This window comes from Nycticebus coucang, chromosome 8 (assembly GCF_027406575.1).
Source record: "Nycticebus coucang isolate mNycCou1 chromosome 8, mNycCou1.pri, whole genome shotgun sequence".
In the NCBI taxonomy this organism is placed as follows: Eukaryota; Metazoa; Chordata; class Mammalia; order Primates; family Lorisidae; genus Nycticebus; species Nycticebus coucang.
Window position 1 is genome coordinate 102,070,079 of NC_069787.1, and position 26,199 is coordinate 102,096,277.

The 26,199-nt window shown below is 42.0% G+C and overlaps 1 protein-coding gene across 2 annotated transcripts in view; it reads left to right on the forward strand.

Moving 5' to 3' along the window:
- EPHB1 (EPH receptor B1) overlaps positions 1–26,199 on the forward strand; it is a 449,583-nt gene that overhangs the window by 389,871 nt on the left and 33,513 nt on the right. For both annotated transcript variants that reach the window (XM_053600199.1, XM_053600198.1), the window contains exons 11-12: positions 6,558–6,805; positions 14,960–15,175. In XM_053600199.1, coding sequence (XP_053456174.1) covers positions 6,558–6,805; positions 14,960–15,175 — 464 coding nt within the window. The remainder of the gene's footprint in view (positions 1–6,557; positions 6,806–14,959; positions 15,176–26,199) is intronic.

The following is a 26,199-nucleotide window of genomic DNA, read 5'->3' on the forward strand; positions in this document are numbered from 1 at the left end:
AAGGAAATAGACCGATACTTGGAAGCACGCCACCTTCCAAGACTTAACCAGAATCAAGTGGAAATGTTGAACAGACCCATATCAAGTTCAGAAATAGCATCAACTATACAAAACCTCCCTAAAAAGAAAAGCCCGGGACCAGATGGTTTCACGTCAGAATTCTACCAAACCTTTAAAGAGGAATTAGTACCTATATTACTCAACCTGTTCCAAAATGTAGAAAAAGAAGGAAGACTACCCAACACGTTCTATGAAGCAAACATCACCCTGATCCCCAAACCAGGAAAAGACCCAACAAGAAAAGAAAATTATAGACCAATATCACTAATGAATATAGATGCAAAAATATTCAACAAGATCCTAACAAACAGAATCCAGCAACACATCAAACAAATTATACATCATGACCAAGTTGGTTTTATCCCAGGGTCTCAAGGCTGGTTCAATATACGTAAATCTATAAATGTAATTCAGCACATAAACAAATTAAAAAACAAAGACCATATGATTCTCTCAATTGATGCAGAAAAAGCTTTTGATAATATCCAGCATCCCTTCATGATCAGAACACTCAAGAAAATTGGTCTAGAAGGGACTTTTCTTAAACTGATAGAGGCTATCTACAGCAAACCCACAGCCAATATCATATTGAATGGAGTTAAATTGGAATCATTTCCACTCAGATCAGGAACCAGACAAGGCTGCCCATTGTCTCCATTGCTTTTCAACATTGTAATGGAAGTTTTAGCCACCGCAATTAGGGAAGAAAAGGCGATCAAGGGTATCCATATAGGGTCAGAAGAGATCAAACTCTCGCTCTTCGCAGATGATATGATTGTGTATCTGGAAAACACTAGGGACTCTACTACAAAACTCCTAGAAGTGATCAAGGAATACAGCAGCGTCTCAGGTTACAAAATCAACATTCATAAATCGGTAGCCTTTATATACACCAACAACAGTCAAATTGAAAAAGCAGTTAAGGACTCTATCCCATTCACAGTAGTGCCAAAGAAGATGAAATATTTGGGAATTTACCTAACAAAAGATGTGAAAGATCTCTATAAAGAGAACTATGAAACTCTAAGAAAAGAAATAGCTGAAAATGTTAACAAATGGAAAAACATACCATGCTCATGGCTAGGAAGAATCAACATTATCAAAATGTCCATACTACCCAAAGCAATATATAATTTCAACGCACTCCCTATTAAAGCTCCACTGTCATATTTTAAAGATCTTGAAAAAACATTACTTCGTTTTATATGGAATCAGAAAAAACCTCGAATAGCCAAGACATTACTCAGAAATAAAAACAAAACAGGAGGAATCACACTACCAGACCTCAGACTTTACTACAAATCGATAGTGATCAAAACAGCATGGTATTGGCACAAAAACAGAGAAGTAGATATCTGGAACAGAATAGAGAACCAAGAGATGAATCCAGCTACTTACCGCTATTTGATTTTTGACAAGCCAATTAAAAACATTCAGTGGGGAAAAGATTCCCTATTTAACAAATGGTGCTGGGTGAACTGGCTGGCAACCTGCAGAAGACTGAAATTGGACCCACACCTTTCACCATTAACTAAGATGGACTCTCATTGGATTAAAGATTTAAGCTTAAGACATGAAACTATAAAAATACTAGAGGAGAATGCAGGGAAAACCCTTGAAGAAATTGGTCTGGGTGAGTATTTCATGAGGAGAACCCCCCGGGCAATTGAAGCAGCTTCAAAAATACACTACTGGGACTTGATCAAACTAAAAAGCTTCTGCACAGCTAAGAACACAGTAAGCAGAGCAAGCAGACAGCCCTCAGAATGGGAGAAGATATTTGCAGGGTATAACTCTGACAAAGGTTTAATAACCAGAATCCACAGAGAACTCAAACGCATCAGCAAGAAAAAAACAAGGGATCCCATCGCAGGCTGGGCAAGGGATTTGAAGAGAAACTTCTCTGAAGAAGACAGGCGCAAGGCCTTCAGACATATGAAAAAATGCTCATCATCTTTAATCATCAGAGAAATGCAAATCAAAACTACTTTGAGATATCATCTAACTCCAATGAGACTAGCCTATATCACAAAATCTCAAGACCAGAGATGCTAGCGTGGATGCGGAGAAAAGGGAACACTTCTGCACTGCTGGTGGGAATGCAAATTAATACATTCCTTTTGGAAAGATATATGGAGAACACTCAGAGATCTAAAAATAGATCTGCCATTCAATCCTGTAATTCCTCTGCTGGGCATATACCCAGAAGACCAAAAATCACAACATAACAAAGATATTTGTACCAGAATGTTTATTGCAGCCCAATTCATAATAGCTAAGTCATGGAAAAAGCCCAAGTGTCCATCGATCCACGAATGGATTAATAAATTGTGGTATATGTATATCATGGAATACTATGCAGCCTTAAAGAAAGATGGAGACTTTACCTCTTTCATGTTTACGTGGATGGAGCTGGAACATATTCTTCTTAGTAAAGTATCCCAAGAATGGAAGAAAAAATACCCAATGTACACAGCCCTACTATGAAACTAATTTGGGACTCTCACATGAAAGCTATAACCCAGCTACAACTTAACAATAGGGGGAAGTGAGAAAGGGGGGTGGTGGGTAGAGGGAGGGGAATCGGTGGGATCACACCTGTGGTGCATATTATAGGGGTATTTGCGAAACTTGGTAAATGTAGAATGTAAATGTTTTGGCACAGTAACTGAGATAACGCCGGAAAGGCTATGTTAACCAATGTGATAAAAATGTGTCAAATGGTTTATGAAGTGAGTGTATGATGCTGCATAATCATATCATTGTATACAGTTATGATTTAATAAAAAAATAAAAAAAAATAAAAAAAAAAAAGAAGTGTTCCCCTTTCTCCACATCCACGCCAACATCTCTGGTCTTGGGATTTTGTAATATAGGCTGATCTTACTGGGGTTAGATGATATCTCCAAGTATTTTTGATTTGTATTTCTCTGATGATTAAAGATGATGAGAATTTTTTCATATGTCTGTAGGCCATGCACCTGTCTTCTTCAGAGAAGTTTCTCTTCAAGTCCCTTGCCCAGCCTGCAATGGGATCACTTGTTCTCTTCTTGCTTATATGTTTGAGTTCTCTTTGGATTCTGGTTATTAAACCTTTGTTGGAGGTATAACCTGCAAATATCTTCTCCCATTCTGAGGGCTGTTTGCTTGCTTTACTTAGTGTGTTCTTGGCTGTGCAGAAGCTTTTTAGTTTGATCAGGTCCCAGTAGTGTATTTTTGAAGCTGCTTCAATTGCCCAGGGGGTCTACACACAGATTTTAAACATTCGTACTCTGGGATACTCCCTAGGTGATTGCAGTGCATAGCCAACTTTAAGAAACACTGCTGTAGACGTTCTGTGGGGTGTTTGTGTGTTGTGGGGGATATCAGATTCACTTTCCAAACTGCACACCGATGTGTAGAAATTGAAATGTGTCCTGATTCCTAAATATTCTGATCCTCCCAACTCCCAGGAGGAGCCTTAGACAAATAACATCTCCTGATAAAGCAGTGCCAGTTCCTTTGCTTATACCTGGAGTTGCCTTGACAGTCCAGGCCTGTCAGGACCTGCACAGTTGGGTACAGTGGTCCTGAGCAGTAACTTCATACCCACATAGTTTTTCTCCCTTCAGCACTGTTTTTGGAGGAAATATGGCAGGAAAAGAGATGGACATGGACAACGACTCTGGCTGTCCCCCACAGTGACATGGTTGGGGCACGTTTTCCTTGCACCTCAGTTTCCATATTAGTACATGGGCTTAATAATATCCAACTCACAGGGGTATTGTGAGGATTAAATGAGATAAAGTACAAAAACTGCACAGCATGGTGCCTGGCATATAGTAGGTGATTGGTAAATACATATTTGTATACTGAATCCTCCAAGAGAAATATTGGCATACAGTTCAACTATAGCTTTTCTTTTATTCTTTTTTTCCTTTCTTTTCTTTTCTCTTTTCTCTTTTTTTAAAGACAGAGTCTCATTCTGTCACCATGGGTAGAGTGCTATGGCATCACAGCTCACAGCTCACAGCAACCTCAAACTGTTAGGCTAAAGAGATCCTCTTGCCTCAGCCTCCCAAGTAGCTGGAATTACATGTGCCTGCCACAATGCCCCACTTGTTTTCTATTTTTTAGTAAAGTTTAGGTCTCAATCTTGCTCAATGTGGTCTCAAACTCCTAAGCTCAAGCAATCCACCCTCCTCAGCCTCTAAAAGTGCTTGGATTATAGGCATGAGCCATGACACCTGGGCTCAACTATGGCTTTTCCCTAAAAGAAAATAGTACTCATTATTCTGGAAACAAGGAAGAAATACTAATCAATATTCTTCAATTAGTGTACTTATCAAATATGCAAATCAAAATTTATATTCACTCAGCTCATAGTTATTAGGTCAAGGTGTCAGAGGGATGGGTTTTATATTCATATATACATGTATACCACACATATGTACACATATTATACACACACGTATATATAACAGGTCCCTATTGCCTAACACCACTCTTTAAATTTTACTTATTTCAACTACCTAAGTGATCCTCATTATCATCCCTCAGACAACTCAATGTAACTTTGTTACATTTACTAACTCTTCTTCCTCCTCCCACCCCACCCTCCTGGGGTAAAATGTTGAACTGACACATGAATTTGATACGTATTTTTCCATTATTTTTCCTTTGCATACACACACTCTACATGGGCATTACTGCATATCACTTGCCATACCTTGTTTTCCTTCTCTTCTTCACTTAATATAACATGGGCACTTTTTGAAATGAATACGTGTCACCCATCTATTTATTTTCAAGAGCTCATGGCATTCCAGAAGATTGATGTGTTTTTCAGCCACTCCCCTTGCTATGGTCATGTGTTGTTTGTGTACAGAAGTTGATCCTGCAATAAATGTTTTTTTACATATAAACTTAAATACTGATACTTCTATTTTTCCTAGGTAATAGAACCTGGAGATAGAACTTCCTCCAGTTTATAACCTAAGAGTGAGCAAGGCAAAAGCAAATAATAGCAAACCCCAACTTTAATCAGCACACCTGCCACCTACCAGGCACTACAGTGGTTGTGCAGGCTACAGATGTGAATGAGATTCAGTCTGAGTTAAAGCAGTTTACCAAAGCAGCATGCGAATCAATGTCAAAAAGTTACATCCAAAAGCAATGGCACACAGCTATAGTCACAGCTATTTGGGAGGCTAAGGTAGGAGGATCACGAGCCCAGGAGTTCAAGTCCAGCCTGGGTATCTTATCCAGCCCCAGGTTCTGTCATGCTCTGTTGACTCCAGGGTAGCTGTACATAAAAGTCCTTTCATCCAGCTTCCTTCCAATTGTTTTTTCAGCATAAAATTAAAGGAGCTCCCAACTAAACCACAGAAGCAATGCTAACTTGTCTTTCTAATGCGGCCAGTAATTTATCTGATTGTTCACAGTTTGCTCCACCATTTTCTCCCAGAAGCTGAAAGTGAAAAAGAAAGTTTTCCCAGCAGAAAATCATGTTTCTCCTGTCAGGCCTTTGACACACATTCAGTGATGCACTTACAAGTAGATACTTAACTGTTTCACATGAAAGAACTGGAAGTTACAAAGCCAAGATAAATCATAAAATAACTTTGAAAGCACATTAAACAGGATTCAACAGATTTTTTTTTTTAAGGCAGCTATGAAATAGTGTCACCAGAATTTGTTTACTCTTGGTGACTTTACTGTGAAAATGTTTAAATGATGTAGCACCAATGGAGGTGTGCAGCTCACATGTGCTTGGAGAAATAACTTGCCATTCTGTTGCCAGGAGTGCAGTTAGCTGACAGCCTCCAGCTGCAGCACATTCAGGAGCTTTCTGCGAAGGCACAGCTCTTCTCAGCAGCCTTCAGCCAGTGGCTGAGCATGGTGGGGATATTAGGGCCTGGCTGTTTCTGGAACAGCAGCCCTTTCTTCTGGAGCTCTCCCCTGGCTTGGCTGAGACTTCATCACGTCTGCATTAGCTGGGTCTGCCTGGTGATCTGGGGCTCTGCCTGCCCAGTCCTATCCCCACCCTTTATCTTTATCTTCCCTCCATTATCTTTAACTCCTTAGTAGCTGTTCTCTAGGGTACCAAATACACACAGATGCTGAACATATCACTGTCTGCTCAACCTTCTTTCACCAGGCTCTGTTAAAAATGAAGAATGATTTTTCCAAAATGAATCTGACCATCTCATTTCAATTATTCAGGTGGGACACAAATGAAACATTAAATGTGGGGGGAAACAAACTCATAGACATCCTGAAATTCCACTTTAGTTACCCAACCTATTTCTGAGAAGCAAGGTAAAGAACATATTTTAGTATTCCATTTGTGTTCACCATGAACCCTTTAGAGTTACAATGAGAGAACACCATGTCAATTTCTGCCACTCTAATCACAATTCCACTTTGAGCACCATTGTTCTTGATAAGATGCCATCCCTCCTGGTTCCACAGACTGAGAAGAAAGAGGGTACTAATGGCATTCTTTGCTGTTGCAGGAGAGTTTGGAGAAGTGTACAAGGGACGTTTGAAACTGCCAGGCAAGAGAGAGATCTCAGTGGCCATCAAGACCCTGAAGGCAGGCTACTCGGAGAAGCAGCGCCGGGACTTCCTGAGCGAGGCAAGCATCATGGGCCAGTTTGACCACCCCAACATCATCCGCCTGGAGGGAGTGGTCACCAAGAGCCGGCCCGTTATGATCGTCACTGAGTTCATGGAGAATGGGGCTCTGGACTCTTTCCTCAGGGTAAGGGTGGCTCAGGGACATGGATGGACACAGGAGCATGGTGGCTGGGTAGAAGGGTCCCAGGCACTGGAGATCTTAGCTGATATTTGTTGCTAAAAGAAGATAGCAAAGCAGAGCTGTGGGCTTCTTGGGAGGGGGCTGGGATAGAACAGGGCCTTGATAAATTCTAGCTGGGTGGATGAAATGAATACAGAGGGGCAATTTCTTCACAGAGATTGGGTAGACTTTCGACATAGCAGACACCAACATGGCCACCTCCCAGGCAACTCTTTTCATGTGTGGCTTTGGAGATAGAGCAGGCTGCCTTTTTCTGACATCCAGGTCACCTCGCCTCTGAGGATGCACTTCTGGGAAGGGAAGGGGAAGAACATATAACAAGTATCATAGTTCTTTTCTGGGCTTGATGAAGACTCCCAGCTGACCTGAAGCAGAGGTGGATAGCTGAGGGCCTTTGGCTGGGAGACCTATAGAAAACCATTGTCAGAACATGCCCCAAATGGAGCAGGCCCATCATGGAGCCACTTTTGTTTCTGTAGGAGATCACAGAACCACTTAGAAAAGGGGTGAGTGAGGATCTCACCCCTGAAATTCCACCAGCCAGGATGCTGGTATCTTGGCAGTGGGAACTGACAGCATAGGCTAGAAAGAGGGACCTTTAGCTGACCAGATGCTCAGCTGGGGATGGTGTGTGTATGGGGGGGAGCCTGAGAGCATAGGGTGCAGTGGGCAGCATCAAAGAAGGACCTTCTAAGCAAAGACTTCAGGGTGATGACCAGTGACAAGCTACACACATCCCCATCATTGAAGCAACCAGAAAATAGCTGTGGCTGCAGATCAAAGGGCCTTTCCTATAGTTGGTTACTGAAGTGTTGATGGGGCACCTCTCCAGCCAGGTGCTGTGCTGGATGCTGGGCCTACAGAGATGAAAGAAATCTCGCTCTAATGTTATGCGACAAATCACCCCCCACATTTTAGCAGCTTACAAAACAACAGCAATAGATTTTGCTCATGAATCTGCAATTTGGTCAGAGGTTTGTAGGGACACGTTTGTTCCCCCTGGAGTCAACTGGAGTAGCCCAAAGGCAGGCTCCTTTGTCATATCTCAGGAAATTGATGCTGAGTGTCAGCTGGCTCCTTTCCATGGGCCCTGCTTGGGCATCCTTAGAGCAACCTGGGTTCTAAGAACAAGCATCCCAAGAGGAGAAAGGAGAAACTATATCACTTTTGTAGCCGGGCTTCAGAAGTCACATAGTGTCACTTCCAACCTAGTGACAAGCCCACCCAGACTCAAGAAGAGAAACTAGGTCAAAACATTTTAATGGAGGGATATCAACACAGTGTCTTCACACACATAAGAGATGGGAGAGCTTGCTATGTCTGTCTTATAGAATACAACCTGCCACAGGGGTAGTCCCTGCTTCTGAGTCCCTGCACCCAAGTGCCCAAATTTCTAGCAACCATTTGACTATCTTACACTTTTTATTTCTCTGAATGGAGAACAGAGGTATCATAAGTGAAAAAGGACTTAAATCTTCCTGGGGAAGCCAGGGAAAGCTTCAAAGAGGAGAATTTATCTGATATTGGAGAATAAGGAATATGTCAGATGGGTAGGGAAGTGGGCAGGTAGGCTGACAGAACAATGTGTTTGAAGGCTAAAAAAGTAAGAGTAGACCTGTTTGGTAAATCTATTTGCAGCTGTGGGTGTGCTCCAGTACTCAGAAGCAGAGCTTGGGAGCTGCGGTGTGGGAGGGACGCTGGAGGATTTGTCTAGAAGCACAGTACTGAAGCTGCCTTTGCAGGGCGAGCACACACACTTTTTGCCTAGTTTGGGTCATTAGGCAGTGGTGGATTTTATTTTTCCAGGGTAGGGCTGGGGGACAACTGGTGTAGATTTAGGGGCCCAGGCTCAGGTACTCTGTCTGGGACAGCCTCCCAGAGGGGAATGCCTTGTATTTTGAAACCCCAGTACCTACAACAGTGAGCACCTGGTATATGACAGCGGAATGAAAAGTATGAACAATTATTTCTGGAACAAAAACTTTAGGGAGTAGCAGTACATGGAGAGCTAGTCATCCTGTGCCCGCATGATCTCCCACTAACTGTTCTTGTAACCACAAGGTAGGGCCTATCCTTTCCTGGGGGCATTCATTTATGATCTGAGGTCTCATGAAGACCCTCATATAAACAAGAATAGAAAGCAATGTTAGAAGAAAAGGTTTTTTCTGGGACCAGCCTCATGACCCTTTCTAAAGTCAGTTATTTCTACCAGTCACCTGACTGGACCTTGCCGAAAGTGGCTCCATGATTTTCTTCCCTGGAACGTGCAGGGGATCAGGGACATGTATTCTTAGGAGCCTACAGAAAATCCAAACGCCACACCACTTCTCCTCCCAGGGCATGGAGCCGTGTTGGACACTAGCGTTTCTCATGACGATGAGGTAGAGCTTGTAGCAGGAAAAATCCTGGGGATAAGAGAGGAGCACAGGAAACTGAGCAAGACAGGGCAAGAAAGGAGCGGCAAGAGCAGGCAGTGCCGGCGGGGAGAGGGAAACAAAGCGTTGCTGAGTCCTCACACGGCATGGAGGCAGGTAATCTATAAATCTAATTTCAGCCTTACTCCCAAACCCTGGAGCATAGCAACATTAATTGATGTATCTGCTGCTTGATAAAATCGAAAAATAGGTCATCAGTTCAGTTCTACAGGGTCCATCTTCTGGGAAGTGGGATAATTTTAGGATTGCTACTCAAAGAAGAAAGGAAAAGGGTTAGTCCTCAATTCGTGCAGCTGTTTCTTCCCTTCTAACTCCTTCCTTCCCATCAGGTGTAGCTGCAGCTCTGGCCGTGGGTCAAGATCTGAGAGGTCATGGGCATGGGGATGCAATCAGTACTTCAGACACAGCTTCTCATAGTCCACTCACTGTTCCTGTCCCAGTTCAGGACTCACAAACCCTCACACTCTGGAGGGATTGGCAGCTCTATTATTCCATCATTTTTTAACCATACATCCAATAGATAGTTCACTATTAGCATTTTTTAAATGACCAATCCATGGATTATATAGTATACAAATTCATAATTAAATATTTCCTTCTTGGCACTCATATCTAAGGGATACAATCTAGTGGGTCTCCCTAATCTTGGGAAGCATTCCCAAAGCCCTGATCAATGTCCCACATCTTAGCTAAGTGACCGACAGGTTCCATAAAGCCTTTTTGCCCAAAGCTTGGCCTTGGAGTTGCTATTAATTCATTCATAGATGGCTATAACAGGAAGACCCTTGGAAGTCACTGAATAATGTCAAACAGGGGCACTTCTCCTCAGGGAAACTCATTCCTAGGCGGAAGCTGGAAGACAGCAGCCCAGGTATCAGGAAGAGAACTCCAGATAGGAAGTCTTGAGACCAAATTCTGCTGTGGCTTCTGCTACGAGTCACCCCGTGGCCTCGAGCAAATCTGTTAACTCAATTTCCCAATCTATAAACCAAAGGCATTGAGCTGGATGAGCTTGAAAGGTTCCTTTCAGTTAAAAAAAAAATCTATGATTCATTTTCTTCAAACAAATCAAATAAGGGTTTCATTTCCTGAAGTGGATTTGTCAATGAAAGTTGAAATACCTAAATCCTTCCTGTCTAATCTAAGGGCCAGCAAGTGGCTTCAGTGCATTTGCAGGAAAGCAATTTCAGCAGAAAGCACTTCATGAAGGGAAGAAAGTTTAAATCACTTCGCACAGGCCAATATTTCTTCTCTGCACTATGTTGTTACCATGTACTCAGCATGGAGCCATGGTCCTTTCCTGAAGTCACTAAGAAGTGAGTTGTTTGTTTTATTCTGGCTTGTTTATCTTTATATGCTGCTGTTCAGATCTCTGGAAGTTCTTCTTGGGGAGTTATACCAATCAACCTGGCATCAAACAGTTGAATGTGTCAGAAAAATCTTAATCTGCTTTTATCTTTACATTTCATCAAGGTTGTGAATTCAACAGACACAACCCTACCTGTCTTGATATGTGGTTTCCTTGCATATCCTAAAGAAAATGTATTGCCCATGGCAGAGTCAGCATATTCTGATGGAAAAGGACTGGACAGGAGTTAAGAGGACCCAGATAAAGGTAGCATCATTAATCAATCATGGCTGTTCTCCCAGTGAAGTTTATACTCAGCCTTTCCCTCCATGCAGGGTTTGAGGCAGCCATCACCAGTTGATCAGAAATGCACTAGATGGGGGGAAGCAATTTGCCATTCCAAGCGTGGATTACTGTTACTATGTATAATTCAAAACCACACAAAGTGATTTAAGGCTGATCACGTAAGTTTTCTGGATCTCCTTTATGGATCTCATCTAGGAAAACATTATAATATTGCCTGCTTTGCCTACTTACAGGATCAGTTTTAAGGAGATACATTAATATTCTATGAAGTACGACTTGCCATTCACAAGTCAGATAATAGAAATCATTGTTGATTAATTGATGAAATCACCAGGCCTGCATCATTAGATCTCAATCATCTACTGCAATGGCAGGTGCCTACTTGTTACCTGCTGAGCTTAGAATGTGCCATGACCTGAGTTCCCCAAAGGCAAGGATGCCAGGATGTCTCTCCCACTCACTCAGGAAGCTGTGAGGAACCCAGAGTCCTGGCCCGTGGTGGCCTCAGTCTCTCTCACCATGCACTTAGGAGGTACAGACAGGAACTGATGGTGAGACATTACTAAGGTCTTGCTGATAGTAGCAGGGTTCATTGCTGCCATCTGAGTATCCACAGGGCATGGAGCTAAGCCCTTTACATGTATTATCTTGTTTAACCTCTGTATGAAAAATGGACACAAACACTTAGAGATCTAAAAATAGACCTGCCATTCAATCTTATAATTCCTCTACTAGGCATATACCCAGAAGACCAAAAATCACATCATAACAAAGATATTTGTACCAGAATGTTTATTGCAGCCCAATTCATAATTGCTAAGTCATGGAAAAAGCCCAAGTGCCCATCGATTCACAAATGGATTAATAAATTGTGGTATATGTACACCATGGAATATTATGCAGCCTTAAAGAAAGATGGAGACTTTACCTCTTTCATGTTTACATGGATGGAGCTGGAACATATTCTTCTTAGTAAAGTATCTCAAGAATGGAAGAAAAAGTATCCAATGTATTCAGCTCTACTACGAAACTAATTTATGCCTTTCACATGAAAGCTATAACCCAGTTACAACCTAAGAATAGGGGAAGGGGGGAAAGGAGGGCAGGGAGGGGGGAGGGGGACAGAGGGAAGGTGATTGGTGGGATTACACCTGCGGTGCATCTTACAAAGGTATATGTGAAACTTAGTAAATGTAGAATGTAAATGTCTTGACACAATAACTAAGAAAATGCCAGGAAGGCTATGTTAACCAGTGTGATGAAAATGTGTCAAACGGTCTATAAAACCAGTGTATGGTGCCCCATGATCGCATTAATGTACACAGCTATGATTTAATAAAAAAGAAAAAAGAAAAATGGACACTATGCTCTTATGGAAATCACTGCTCTGGAGGTTAGATAACTCACCCAACCTCATACAGCCAGTGAGCTGCACAGCCTGGATCCAAACCGGGTCTGTCTGGCTCCAATGCCCGGACCTTTAACCACTTCTTGGTCTTTGTTGACTATCTAAAGATTACTCATCTACACTTTAAAACAAATTAGATAATAAAGTAGCTCCAGGAGAATTTAAATGGCTTAAGACAGAAGCAGACAGGTTGCTGAGTGCACTTTCCACACTGTTCTTCTCAAAGTTGTTTTCAGCCAGTGCCCTCATCAAATGCCAGCTCTTCTGGGGAGATGTTCTGAAGTGAAGACATCCTCGTGGTTGCCTACACTTCCACAGAGGAAATAACAAACCTAATCGAAAAATACAACTGTGTTATTTGCAACTGAGACACATTTTTTTTTTTTTTTTGTAATATACAAAAGTTGCATGACAACTTTCTGAGGAGGCAAGTCCTTAGAGACCTACTTGGAGAAAATACATGATGCTAGTGACAAGCTAGCTAATGTCTTGAGAAGGTGTTTATTAAAGTGCATTAGTGAGAGGAAGGATTTGCATCACTCACTGTACATCCAGCTCTCACAGATGGAGAACATGTGCTGAAAATCAGTCAGACTTTCAAAAAAAGCAGCTCTGCACTTTCTTCTGGAGTTGCTTAGAAGAAAATGCCATGGAGAAATCACCCAACCAGTCTCCGAGACAGCTTAGGAGGTGGGTTAAAGCTTTGAGTTAGAAACAGCCTGGAACTTGGAGTGTGCCAAACCCCATGTGTTTGGGGGCCGTCCCTCAACAGGATTCTCCAGAAGGAGGAAGGAGAGTCAGGATGTTCCACTTCGTCATTGATCAAGGGTTATAACCCTGGAACCTGGATCCAGGCTTGCAATCTTGCACAAGAAACAGGCTCCAACAATTCATGCTGTCATTGTTGGATATTTTGGTTGTCATTTTTACTAGTAAATAGTATTGCTATGAGAGATTTTATTTGATTATTCCTTATTTTCGCATAGAAAATGCTTTTGCAGGAGCACATGCATAAACAACGTATCTCACGCATGTTTAAGGGAGATAGTGCACCGTGTAATATCTCACATGCTGTAGATGGTCAGTGGACAGCTCCTGGCTCGGCCTGTGCTTTCTGCATTTCACATGAGGACTCTCACTTGCCCAGGGCCTGTGTTTAGTAGCTAACACAAACTCGATCCCACGTGTCCTTCCTCCTCCCACCTCTCCTGCAATCAGAGGAGTCCAATGACTGGGCTGTGCTCTACCAATAGCACACAACTCTTGGCCATTTGAGGTGCAGTGGGGTGGACTAGACAGGAAATTGTGGGCTTGGCAGCATGGCCCCGGGTCCACCAATTTAACTGGTGTGTACAGAGCCAAGACCAGGAGCTTTGTAGATCTTAGAGGAAGGCACAGGCTCACTGGCTGAAGAGTCTGTCATCTAATGAGAGGGAGGGAATCTACCCAAGAAATTGCGAGCCACCTATGATCAGAGAGGGGGCACACGGAAGGTTGTTACAAGGACAACACCAACAGCTCCCACTCGCTAGGAGGGCTCCCTGTGCCAGACACTGGGTGTGAGCTTCTCCTACCCCCCTGATTCCCAAGTGGTAGGTGTGGCTATCCCAGTGTGAAGGTTGACAGGCCAGGGAGTACCCAGGTAAGGTGCCTTAAACATTTGATTTTGGAAACAGGAAGAGATGTTAGTCTTTCATTCAGCTTATGTTTTTTGAGATTTCTCCATCTACCTTAAAGTTTTCAGCACTGATGATACTGTGGCAACCACAAGTGACAAGGTTCTTATCCTTAAAGAGCTTAGAACAAAGCAGCCAGCCAGCCGGATACTCACATGCATGTGTGCCCCCCACACACACATTTCCAACTTGTGATGTGTGCTAAGAAGAAAAGTAAGAGTATGCAGTTAATGATAGTAGTCAGTGCTAATCATATTTGAGGGAGGGGAATATTGTCTCTAAGGAAGTGACATTTAAGGGGGAAACTGGGCAGAAAGTAGGCATTAATGGTGGGGGGAAATCCAGCAGGAATAGGATGTGTAAGGGCCCTAAGGCAGGAAGAGCTTGTCTTGGGGTCACTGGAAAAGGTTGCCAGTCACTGTGGCTCTAGCACAGGAGTGAGGGATGCAGTGGCCTAAGGCAGCAGCTAATCCCATGGGGTCTTGTGGGCCATGCTAAGGAGTTAGGAGATTTTCTTTAATGCAATGGGAGGCTATTAGAGAGTTTTAAACCAGGGAGTGACATGGCCTGATTTATGTCTTAAAAAGATGGCTCTGGCTGGAGAGAATGGATTGTAGGGAGGGGGTGGGGGGACTGTTACAGGTGATGGATGATGGCGAATTGGTTGGAATGGTGGCAGTAGAGATGGAGAAAGGTGGAAAGGTTTGAGTTGTAATTTGGAGATGAAATTGACAGGGCTTGGCAAGGAGAAGAGAACAGAGTGTTCAAGGAGAAGGATAAAGATGGCAGTGGGAAGGAGGAGGGCAGCAGTGAGAGCTTGCCTGGCGCAGATGGAGACTGACAAGCAGGGGGCCACAGCGCCACTGCCTCTGCTGAGCCACTGAAGCCCATCTTGATCCCAGTGCCCTTTGTGTCTCATTGCAGCAGAATGACGGGCAGTTCACAGTGATCCAGCTGGTGGGTATGCTCAGGGGCATTGCCGCTGGCATGAAGTACCTGGCCGAGATGAACTACGTGCACCGGGACCTGGCTGCTAGGAACATTCTGGTCAACAGTAACCTGGTGTGCAAGGTGTCTGACTTTGGCCTGTCCCGCTACCTCCAGGATGACACCTCAGACCCCACTTACACCAGCTCCTTGGTGAGTCCTTCTTGGTATTCTGAGGAGGAAGTGTGGCAGATGTGAAACGTGGCAGGGCACTGCAGGGGACTGGGGCCTGAACTGATCTCTTCACGGAGGGAGGACAATCCATCCAGGAGAGGCAAGGGCAGCCGCTTTTGCTGACAAGCAAGTGTTTGCTTATAGGCTGTGAGGAAGTGTCAGTGTCCACTCTGAAGGCTTACTACCCTTGGCCAGCAGGAAGAGGAAATTTTGGAACAGATGATTTGGGGGAGTCCAAACAGGTGGACAGTAACATCTGCCCCTGGCACCCATGTGCCAGGCTTGCTTCAGGTCTTCCATCCCAGTTGGGTGGGCACTGTGTCCCAGGCAGACTCTTGGTCCCCTTCTCTTCTCCCTCTGCCTTGCTTCCAGATAGCTGAGTGCTCTTAAATTAGTCTTTCCTGCTCAGCGCTCCCCCTCCGCATCCTGAGTAGCTCTAATCATCTCTATCCAACTGCCTAGTTCACACGATTCCATTCAGAACTTTAACAAGTCCAAAATAGCGCTCTGGGTTTACTCTCCAATATCCCCTCCCTAGTCTTTTCCATCTCAGTAGTTGGCACTACTTAACTAAAGACAGAATCCTCGGAGTCATCCCTGATTTCTTCCCACCATCTATGTCCATCCTCTCAGCAACCCCTAAAAGTTACCGTGAAATCTGTCCCTCTCTTCCGTCTCTGCTGCCAAGACCCTGTTCCAAAGCACCACTCTCCTCCCCTGGATTGTTACTGTCACTTCCTAACTGGTGTCCCTGGCTGCTTCTTGCCTCCCACTGCAACAGCATCCAATGTGATTGATCTACGTGCTAACTTGCCTGCCTGTTTGTCTTCTTTAAACTTGAAAAAGTAATGCATGATTATTATAAAATCAAAATCATGCATAGAAGTACAAGGAAAAGAATAAGACTACAATTCCCCTGAACAGGGTGGGCACACTTTCTCTTAAAGGGCCGTCCAATAAATATTTTAGGCTCTGCTGGCCAAGCGGCAAAATAGAGACTATTATGCAGATAATTATGTAGCCATTTATGTGTATCATCCTTTTAAAAGGGATAAACATCACTCTTACCTCATGGGCTATAAAGAAGTGACCAGTTAGATTTGGGGCTCAGGCCATTGTTCACCTGCACCTCGGCTGAAGCATCCCTTTCACTAGTTACGTTGTGCCTTCTTTCACATTTTTCTCTCCGTTCAAACAGTTGAAACTTTTTAATCTATAAAATTGGGATCCTACTGTGCCTATTCCTCTGCATTATTGTGTGTCTCTTAGGCATTCTTCCTGCCAGATTGCTTTTCTGAAAGTTTGTGAACACTCGCCCTCCACCAGGAATCTAGGATACCTGTCTTCAGCATCCTCCCCAGCACTGGAGGTGATCAATCTTTTAAAATTTGCTAATCCAACAATGAAAAACGATACCTCATTTTGTTTTAATTTGCATCTTCAACGGACTGGTGGTGATATTAACGTCTTTTCCCAGTGTTGCAGGAATTCATGTTTCCGCTTCTATTGATTGTCCATACATGTCCGTCCCCGTTTTTTAGTGGGTTGTTCGTTGGTTTCTTGGAGACGTATAGGAAGTCTCTTTATATTAGGAATGTTATCCCTTTGCCTGCCATACGTGATATAATTCATCTTTTCCCCATCTGTTGTTCTTTAATGCTGCTTATGATAACCTCTGGCTTGAAAAGTAGTTGATATTCATGTAATATTTATCTATTCCTCTACATCTTGAATTTCCTGGTTTGTTTTAAAAGTTCTTTTCATTCCAAGGTTATAAAATATTTCTTGAAGTTTCCTATACTATCTTATTGTGGAGAGGGTTTGTTCTCTATTTGAATATTTAGTACCCTAAAATTGATTCATCTTTTCTAACACTTTATTTTGTAATTTTTCAGGAATGCTTAGAACTTGATAGAATTTGATAGAGAATAGCCATATAACCACCACCTAAATTCTAGAGTTAGTACCTAGAAGCTACATTTGCTTCATCATGTAACTATCCATCTATCCATCCATCATGTAACTACCCATCTATCCATCCATCTGTTCATCCATCAGTCCATCTAGTTTTTCATGTATTTCCAAGTAAGTTGCAGACATCATAACTTATCATAACTTATGGCACACGTATCTTTAGCTAGAGTTAAATATTTGTTTTTAATTCTTTTTGTTCAAGATAAAATACAGTGAAATTTACAAGTCTTCTGTGTGCATTTGGAGAATTTTAACACATGCGTAACACTATGTAGCCCAAATTCTCATCAAGATACAGAATTTGGCCATCAAGCTAGGAAGTCCTCTAACCTGTCCCTTCCCTTTCAATTCTCATCCCCACCCATAATCAGGGGCTACCATTGTTAAATTTTCTTTTCTATCATAGGTTTGTTTTCTAACTTATCTAAGTGTAATCAGATAGCATCTGCCCTCTGCGTCTGGTTACTTGCACTTACCATTACATTTGAGAGACTCATTCATGTTGTATGTGCAGCAGGAGTTGGTTTCTATTTATTATTGAGTAATATTTCATTATTTATGCATTCTCTCATCTGATACCAGGGATATTCTGGAATTTATTTTTGAATATGTGTTGAGAGGTATATTTTTACACTGTTTTGTTCAGGTGAATAGACAATTATGCCAACACCATTTATTAAATATCTTATTCATTTTTATGCAATCACATGTCATCCTTGACATATTAAGTTCCTGATATGAGCTATGTTTTGATTCTCAGTTCTGCTCCATTGATCTATTTATTCTTGTGCTCAACTGTGTTATTCTGGAAGTCTTACTCTATGGGTAAAGCAAGTTATTCTTCACTATCCCTTTTTTAGGAAAAAAATCCTTGTCTGTTTTAAATACCGTTTCTTTCAAGTGCAATTTAAAATCACCTGGATTTGTAATCCTAGCACTCTGGGAAGCCCAGTGGGTGAATTGCTTTATGCATGAGCTAGAGACCAGCCTGAGCAAGAGTGAGACCCCCATTTTTACTAAAAAGAGAAAAACTAGCTGGGCATCGTGGCAGGCGCTTATAGTCCCAGCTACTTGGGAGGCTGAGGAAAGAGGATCTTTTGAGCCCAACAGACTGAGGTTGCTGTGAGCTAGGACCCCACTCAACTCTACCCAGGGTGACAGAGGGAGACTCTATCTTAAAAAAAAAAAATTAAAATAAACTAAAATACCTGGATAGTTCCAAAACATGCACACATATGTGTATACTCACATCCTTGCCAGAAGGATGGTGGGGTTTCCAGTTGCGGTGTTAGCCACTGAGCAGATAGATGACTATAGATCTGAGGGGCACCTTGGAGAAGGCTGGAAAAGGTAAAATCTGTTTTCAGAACCTTCTGGTAGTTTTTCTGTTCTGTTCTGTTCTCTTGTATTTTGTTGTTGTTTGATAGAGAGTCCATTTGTTGGAAGCATACTTCTCTGTACCAAAAGTGAAGCCTTCATCTTTAATCAGTAGTTCTATTAGACGATCCTTAAGCCCTCCCCACTCCATCTTAATTCCCCTATTTCATGCAGTTCTTTCGAGATCTTCTTAACATCACCATCTTCTAATACATCTGGTTTTACTTTCTAAGTGAAGACTTCATTAATAGCTATTAAAGTTTTCTGGTTTTTCCTCCTAGGTCCTCAACCTTCATCTCTCACTCTGACTTAATTCTCTGCCATACTTCCCCCTAGGTGTTCCTTCTCTGCTTTAAATTGCTATTTCTAGCCCCAGGAGCATTTCCTTCCCAATAGGCTCCTGAAATAATGAACAGATAGAATTTGCTCCTTTGTGTTTTCTTATGATTAGAACGAACCCACTAAACTAGGGAAAAGTCTGAACGGCTACTAATATTCCCTGCCCTTTAAGAGGTGCAGATAAATTAGCTGGGCTGGCCTCTAAACACCTGTGTGATTTACACAACTTTCTGTTTGGCAGGTACATTTCTGAATACTGTTAGATGTGTTCCAATAAACCAGTGGCTCTCAACCTTCCTGATGCTGCGCCCTTTAATACAGTTCCCGTTGGTCACGACCCAGAGGTTGAGAACTGCTGAAATAAACATTCCCATGCTTGTGTCACAGACCATTTCTTGATGTTTGAACCCACAGGTCACATCCTTGATATTACTGGTCATGTCTAATGTTACCAAGAGATAAAGAGGCACCACAGACCAGAAGAGGTGTCACATCTTGGGTTAACTCTTTGCATTGGGGGCTCATATACACATTTATAAACCCACCCCTTACCGGCTGACATTGGTGAGCAGAGCGCCAGTAGGAGCCTGTAAATCTCTAGATACTGTCTTTATGCTGGTTTCATCTAAAGCTCAACTCCCACATGGCTCTCATTCTCTTCTGATCAGGTGGAAGAGGCCCATCTGGTCCCTTTATGAGCACAGTCTTCCCTTCTTAGTATTCAGCCAGGTTTCTTCTGCTAAAGTAGTGTCAACTCCTCCCTTCTCCAGAGCCCCCAGGCTGTCCCTCTAAGAAGTCTCCAGCCTTGGGCGGCGCCTGTGGCTCAGTGAGTAGGGCGCCGGCCCCATATGCCGAGGGTGGCGGGTTCAAACCCGGCCCCGGCCAAACTGCAACAACAACAACAAAAAAAAAAAATAGCCGGGCGTTGTGGCGGGCGCCTGTAGTCCCAGCTACTCGGGAGGCTGAGGCAAGAGAATCGCGTAAGCCCAAGAGTTAGAGGTTGCTGTGAGCTGTGTGAGGCCACGGCACTCTACCAAGGGCGGTACAGTGAGACTCTGTCTCTAAAAAAAAAAAAAAAAAAGAAGTCTCCAGCCTTGCTGAGTCCCGTGCATGGCTCTGCTCCCTGCAGGCCTCCCGACTTTGTCAGGAACTGCACTAGTTCTTCAAGGTGCCATTGACCTCCCTCAGCCCCTTTCCCGTTACTCTTCCCGCTGTCCTTCCTCTTGTCTCCAGCTCCGCCCACAGCCTGTGTTTCTGCCACTTCTGAGATTCCCCTCTTTCCAAGCCCATCAGTTCCTCCCCTTCCTCCTTGATGTCTTTTTCTCACATCAGCTGGTGGACGTTCTCTGCCCTACTGCTGTTCCCTGCTGGCCACAGCTTATCTGAAAGTTGCTTTGGCTACCACGAGCATTTCCAGTGTCTGGGAATTTCTGCCCCTTGGCAAGAGACCCTCAGCTGTCTATTTTCAGAGCTAACTATAAAAAATATTCTATAACTTTTCCTATTCCTGGTCACTTCATGACAGAGAACAATAAAGCAGTGAGCCACTGGAATGACAGAAAAGCTGAAGTTCACATAGGGAAGTTGAGGGCCCTCATGACAAGGTCACATGGAAGATTTTTATTTTATTTTATTTTTATTATTTCAAAATATTACAGGGGTAAAATGTTTTTGGTTACATGTATCAATTCTGTTATTCTTGAGTGAGGGTTTATGTACCTGTTAGGTGAGTTTTCACCCGTTGCCTTTCTCCCCCACCACAATTGATTCCCCCTGAGGTTTACTTCCCTCTGTGCACACGCGTGCTTGTTGGTTAGTCCCAATTTATAGCGAATTCATACGGTTACATGGAAGACTTTTGAAGAATACTTGTCAGGAGTGATGAAGGGACTAAGGGGAAAGGCAACTAAGTTTACTGTTTCCATTGAAACCTGTGATTCTCACATTTAATCGTGTACCAGAATTACCTGGAGGCTTGTACAGACACCGATTTCTGGGCTTCATCCCATGAGTTTCTGATTTTCAGGTCTGAGCTGGGGGCCAAGAATCTACATTTCACATGAGTTCCCAGATGATGCTGATCCTACTCCATGTGGTCCTGGAGCACCTGTGGGGAAGCTCTGCCCTGAGACTGTCTCAGGAAGGATAAATGCCACTTGACCATCTTGCATTACAAGAAATGTCAATTACCTTATTTTTCTTTTTTTTTTTTTGTATTGTTGGGGATTCATTGAGGGTACAATAAGCCAGGTTACACTGATTGCAATTGTTAGGTAAAGTCCCTCTTGCAATCATATCTTGCCCCTATAAAGTGTGACACACACCAAGGCCCCACCCCCTCCCTCCTCTTTGTGCTTCCCCCCCCATAACCTTAATTGTCATTAATTATCCTCATATCAAAATTGAGTAGACACAGGTGCTACCCACTTATTTTTCAAAACTCAAAGTAAATCTGATACCAAGTCCCCATCCTGCCAGGCTAGAAAAGATAGTATATTTTCAGACATCTTAGAACTCCCCCCTTGCCAAGCCCAGAGAAGTATGCAGGTCCCAGTCCTGAGGAGGCAGGGAGGGCACAGGCCAGTAGATTTCCCCATCACAGAGCCCCAGGTCAGCATCTGCCTCCCTGTACTGGGACCCTCATCCTGATGCTGCTACATTTGCATCCTCCACTTCATAGAGGCTGAACCTCTCCCCGTCTGTCAACTCTTTGGTGGGAAAAGAAGCAAAACCTGATCAAATAGTTCCTGGAGATCTTGAGGATAAGTATTAAGGTGTTGAGGGCAGACCAGTAAAAATCACCCCCAATCTTGAGAGTCTTCTATACCATAGCAAAAATCCCCAGTTAACGTCTCAGTCATTTTCATGTCCTGTGTCTATCAGTGATTTGATTGCCCAGTACACTGGAGTTGAACTCAAAAAACGCAGGTTTTCTTGTACTGCATTTGTTTAGCCCCATCTTTCCTAAGTATATCAGTCTTCAAGGAAAGAAGGTAGGTCAGGACGACTGGTGGGGGCTACCCATGTCTGAGATGGAGCATCCTTTTCTCTTTAGGGAATTCATCTAGGAGTCTTTCAAAGAGGGGGTCTATAAGAGGAAAGGTTGAGAGGATGTCAAAGCCTTAGCCTCAGGAGCCATCCCCTTTCCTCACAATAGGCCCTGAGCCTGCCCCACACAGAAATGCGTGCTGCAAAAAGCATGAGGTCATCTGGGCTTTGACACACACACTAAGAGGAGTGGCAGACCTGTCACCAGTGTCCCTGAGGCAGCAGGGTACCAAGGACAGTGCTGGGAGCAGGCATCACCCTGTCTAGGCTGCCCAAACATTGCTGTTCACCAGGGACCAGCAAAGCCGTGCTCAGCCCTCATGAGTGGAGAAATGATTAGAGTTAGGGGAGCTCTGTGGGGAGGACGGGAAGTCTCTGTGAACTTTCCCTTAAGCCTATGTTGAGTGGCTCCCATCAGTACCACACAGAGAGATGTGTATAGTGTAAATATGCACACATAGATACCCAAAGCATAGTCAGAGACACACAGTGAAATTCAGAGGGATACACACACAGAAATACGTAAAAGCACTCAGGGCTACCCAGAAACGTACAGGTACAGACACAAACGTCCCAAGAAGGCTGGACCGTTATCTTTGGATGGCCACTGAGAAGTGAGTTTGACTGCAGTAGCCTTCTGTTTTAGATTGTTTTTCTTATTCTTTTATCTAAAAATATTACAGGGGTACAGATGTTTTAGTTACATGGATATCTAATATAATGCTTAATTGGGGTTTTGATGTGTCTGTCACCAGAATAGTGTTCATTGTACCCAATAGGTAAGATTTTATTCCACACCTCCCTTCCCAGGCCCCCTCTGTCTTGGTTTCCAATGCCTTTTATATCTCTTTGTGCCCATCTGTACACATCATTTAGCTCCCACTTATTAGTGAGAACATATGGTGTTTGGTTCTATTACTGAGATACTTCACTTCAGGTAATAGTCTCTCCAGTTCCATTCAAATTGCTGCAGATGACAGTATTTCATTCCTTTTGATGGCTGAGTAGTACTCCATGATATACATATACCACATTTTCTTTATTCAGTTGTGAATTGATGGGCACTTACGCTGGTTCCACATCTTTGCAATTGTGAATTCGGCTGCAATAAACATTCGCCTGCAGGTGTCTTTCGGATAAAATGACTTCTTTTACTTTGGGTAGATACCCAGCAGTGGGATTGCTAGATCAAATGGTAAGTCTACACTTATTTCTTTGAGGAATCTCCACACTGTTTTCCATAGAGGTTGTACTAATTTGCAGTCCCATCAACAGTATATAAGCATTCTTATCTCTCTGTATCCATGCCTGCATCTATCGAGGTTTTGAAAAAAAATTTAATAATGGACATTCTGGTAAGGTGGTATCTCATTATAGTGTTAATTTGCATTTCACCAAAGATTAGTGACATTGAACATTCTTTTATACTTTTTTGGCCATTTCTTTATCTTCTTTTGAAAAACTTCTGTTCAAGTCTTTTGCTCACTTTTTGATGGGGTTGTTTTTTCTGTTTGATTTGTTTGAGATTTTTGTAGATTCTGGATATTAATTCTTTGTCACATGTATAGTGTATGAATATTTTCTCTCATTCTGTAGGTTGTGTATTCACTCTGTTGATTATTTCCTTTGCCATGCAGAAGCTTTATAACTTAATTAAGTTCCATTAATTTATCTTTGTTGTTGCTGTATTTGCCTTTTCGGCCTTAGTCATAAATTCTTTTCCTGAGTCTATGTCCAAAGAGTTTTTCCTATGTTTTCTTCTAGAATTTTATGCATTACCTTTAAATTTTCTATTGATCTTGAACTAGTTTTTATACAGCATGAGGGGATCCTATTTCTTTCTTCTACATGTGTGTATACAATTTCCCCAGCACCATTTATTGAGTAGGGCTCACATACCCTAGAGCATGTTGTTGTCTTCTTTGTTGAAGATCAGTTGGTTGTAGATAGACGGTCTTATTTCTGTTTTCTCCATTCTGTTCTATTGGTCTATGTCCCTACTTTTATACTAGTACCATGCTATTTTGGTTACTATAGCCTTGTATAATAATTTGAAGTCAAATAATATAATGCCTCCAGATTTGTTCTTTTTGCTTAGAATTGCTTTGGCTATTTGAGGTCGTTTTGGTTCTAAATGAAGATTGGGTGAGGTCTGTGAGATAAGACATTTTGTTTTGGTAGGAATTGCTTTGAATCAGTAAATCACTTTGGGCAGTAAGTATGGACATTACAATGATGTTGATTTTACCAATCCATGAATAAGGGATATTTTCCCATTTGTTTGTGGCATCTGTGATTTTTTTCATCAGTATTTTATAATTCTCCTTAGAGAAATCTTTGACCTCCTTGGTTAAGCTTATTCCTAGGTAATTCATTTTCTTTGTAGCTATTGTAAATGGTACTGAGTCCTTGATTTGACTCTTAGCTTGACTGTCATTAGTATATGGAAATGCTAGTGATTTGTGTACATTGATTTACCATGAAAGGTGATGGATTTTATTGAATGCTTTTTCGCATATATTGAGATGATCATACGATCTTTGTTTTTGGTTCTGTTTCTGTAGCGAATCATGTTTATAATTTGCATATGTTGAACAATCCTTGCATCCCTGGGATAAAATTCACTCAGTTGGTCATGGTGAATTATGTTTTTAATGTGTTCTTAAATTCAATGAAATAGTATTTCATTGAGGATTTTTGCATAAGGAATCTTGGTTTGTAGATTTCTTTTTTGTTGTGTCCTTTCCTGGCTTTGGTATCAAGGTGATCCTGGATTCCTTACTTCTTAGCGTTATGGAGGATTCTTTTCTTATCAATGTTTGGAATAATTGCTGTAGGGTAAGTACTACTTTTTTGGTAGGTCTGGCAACATTCTTCTGGGAATCTGTGTGGTCTGTTGTTTATATGTGTGTGTGTGTGTGTGTGTATGTGTTCTTGTGTGAGTGTGTGTATATAATGTATGTGTATATATATGTAATTACTATTTTAATGTCACTGCTCATTATTGGACTGTTCACAATATCTATTTGTTTCTGATTCAAGCTTGGGAGGTTGTGTGTTTCCAAGAATTTATACATTTCCTCTACATTTTCTAGTTTGTGCAGAAGTTTTGGTAGTATTCACAGATGATATTTTATAAATCTGTGGTATCAGTTTTAATATCTCCTTTTTCAGATCTGATTGAGTATATTTGAGTCCTTTCCCTTTTATTTCTGTTTATTTTTGCTAGTGGTTTATTGATTCTGTTTATCTTTCCAAAGAACCAACTTTTTGTTTCATTGATTCTTTATCATTGTTTATTTTGGTTTCTATTTCATTTAGTTCTGATTTGAGCTTTGTTGTTTCTTTTCTTCTGCTGGCTTTGGATTTGTTTCCTCTTATATTTCTAGTTCCTTGAGATATGGTGCTAGGTTGTTAATTTGTGGTATTTCTATATTTTTGATGAAAGCACTTAAGGCTATGAATTTTCCCCTTAGGACTATTCTTAAGATATTCCATACATTTTGAAAGCCTTTGTCCCCTTTATTGTTCAGTTCAAGGAATCTTTTGATTTCTACCTTAATTTCATAATTGACCCAAGGATCATTCAGCAGCAGGTTTTTTAATTTCAATGACTTTATGTAGAATTGAGTATTTCTCTTGGAACTTATTTTTTTTTTTTCTTCTTCTTATCCTCTAAGATACCCATAATTTTTACATTGGCTCATTTCTCATAGTCCCATATTTCTCTGATTGATTGTTCATTCTTTATTCTTTGTATTATGCCTTTTACTGCCTTGGTTAGTTCAAAGGTCTTGTCTTGAAGCTCTGAGATTCTTTCTTCTGCTTGGTGTAGTCTATTGTTGAAGCCTTCTGCTGTATTTTTTAATCTACTAAATGACTGTCTTATTTCCATAATTTCCGATGTACCCTATCTTACATTGTCTATCTCTTTAGTGATATTTTTCATATTTCTCATTCTTGTCCTGAATTTTATTTGTTTCTCATTTTGGTTTTCAACTTTGTTTTCAAGTCTATTCATCTTGTTTCTGAATTCCATTTCTAACATTTGAACCATTTTCTTTTGGTTGGGGTCCATTGCTATGGATCTGTTGTGATCCGTTGGAGGTGTTGAGCTAGCTTGTTTTTTCATATTACCAAATTCTTTTACTGGTTTCTTCTCATCTGAAACTTCTCTCAGCTCAGGCTCATAATTTACATTCTACCTGTTCTCCTTTGCTGGGAACTCTCCTACTTAATAAGAAGGAGGAAAAGTCCCTGGATAG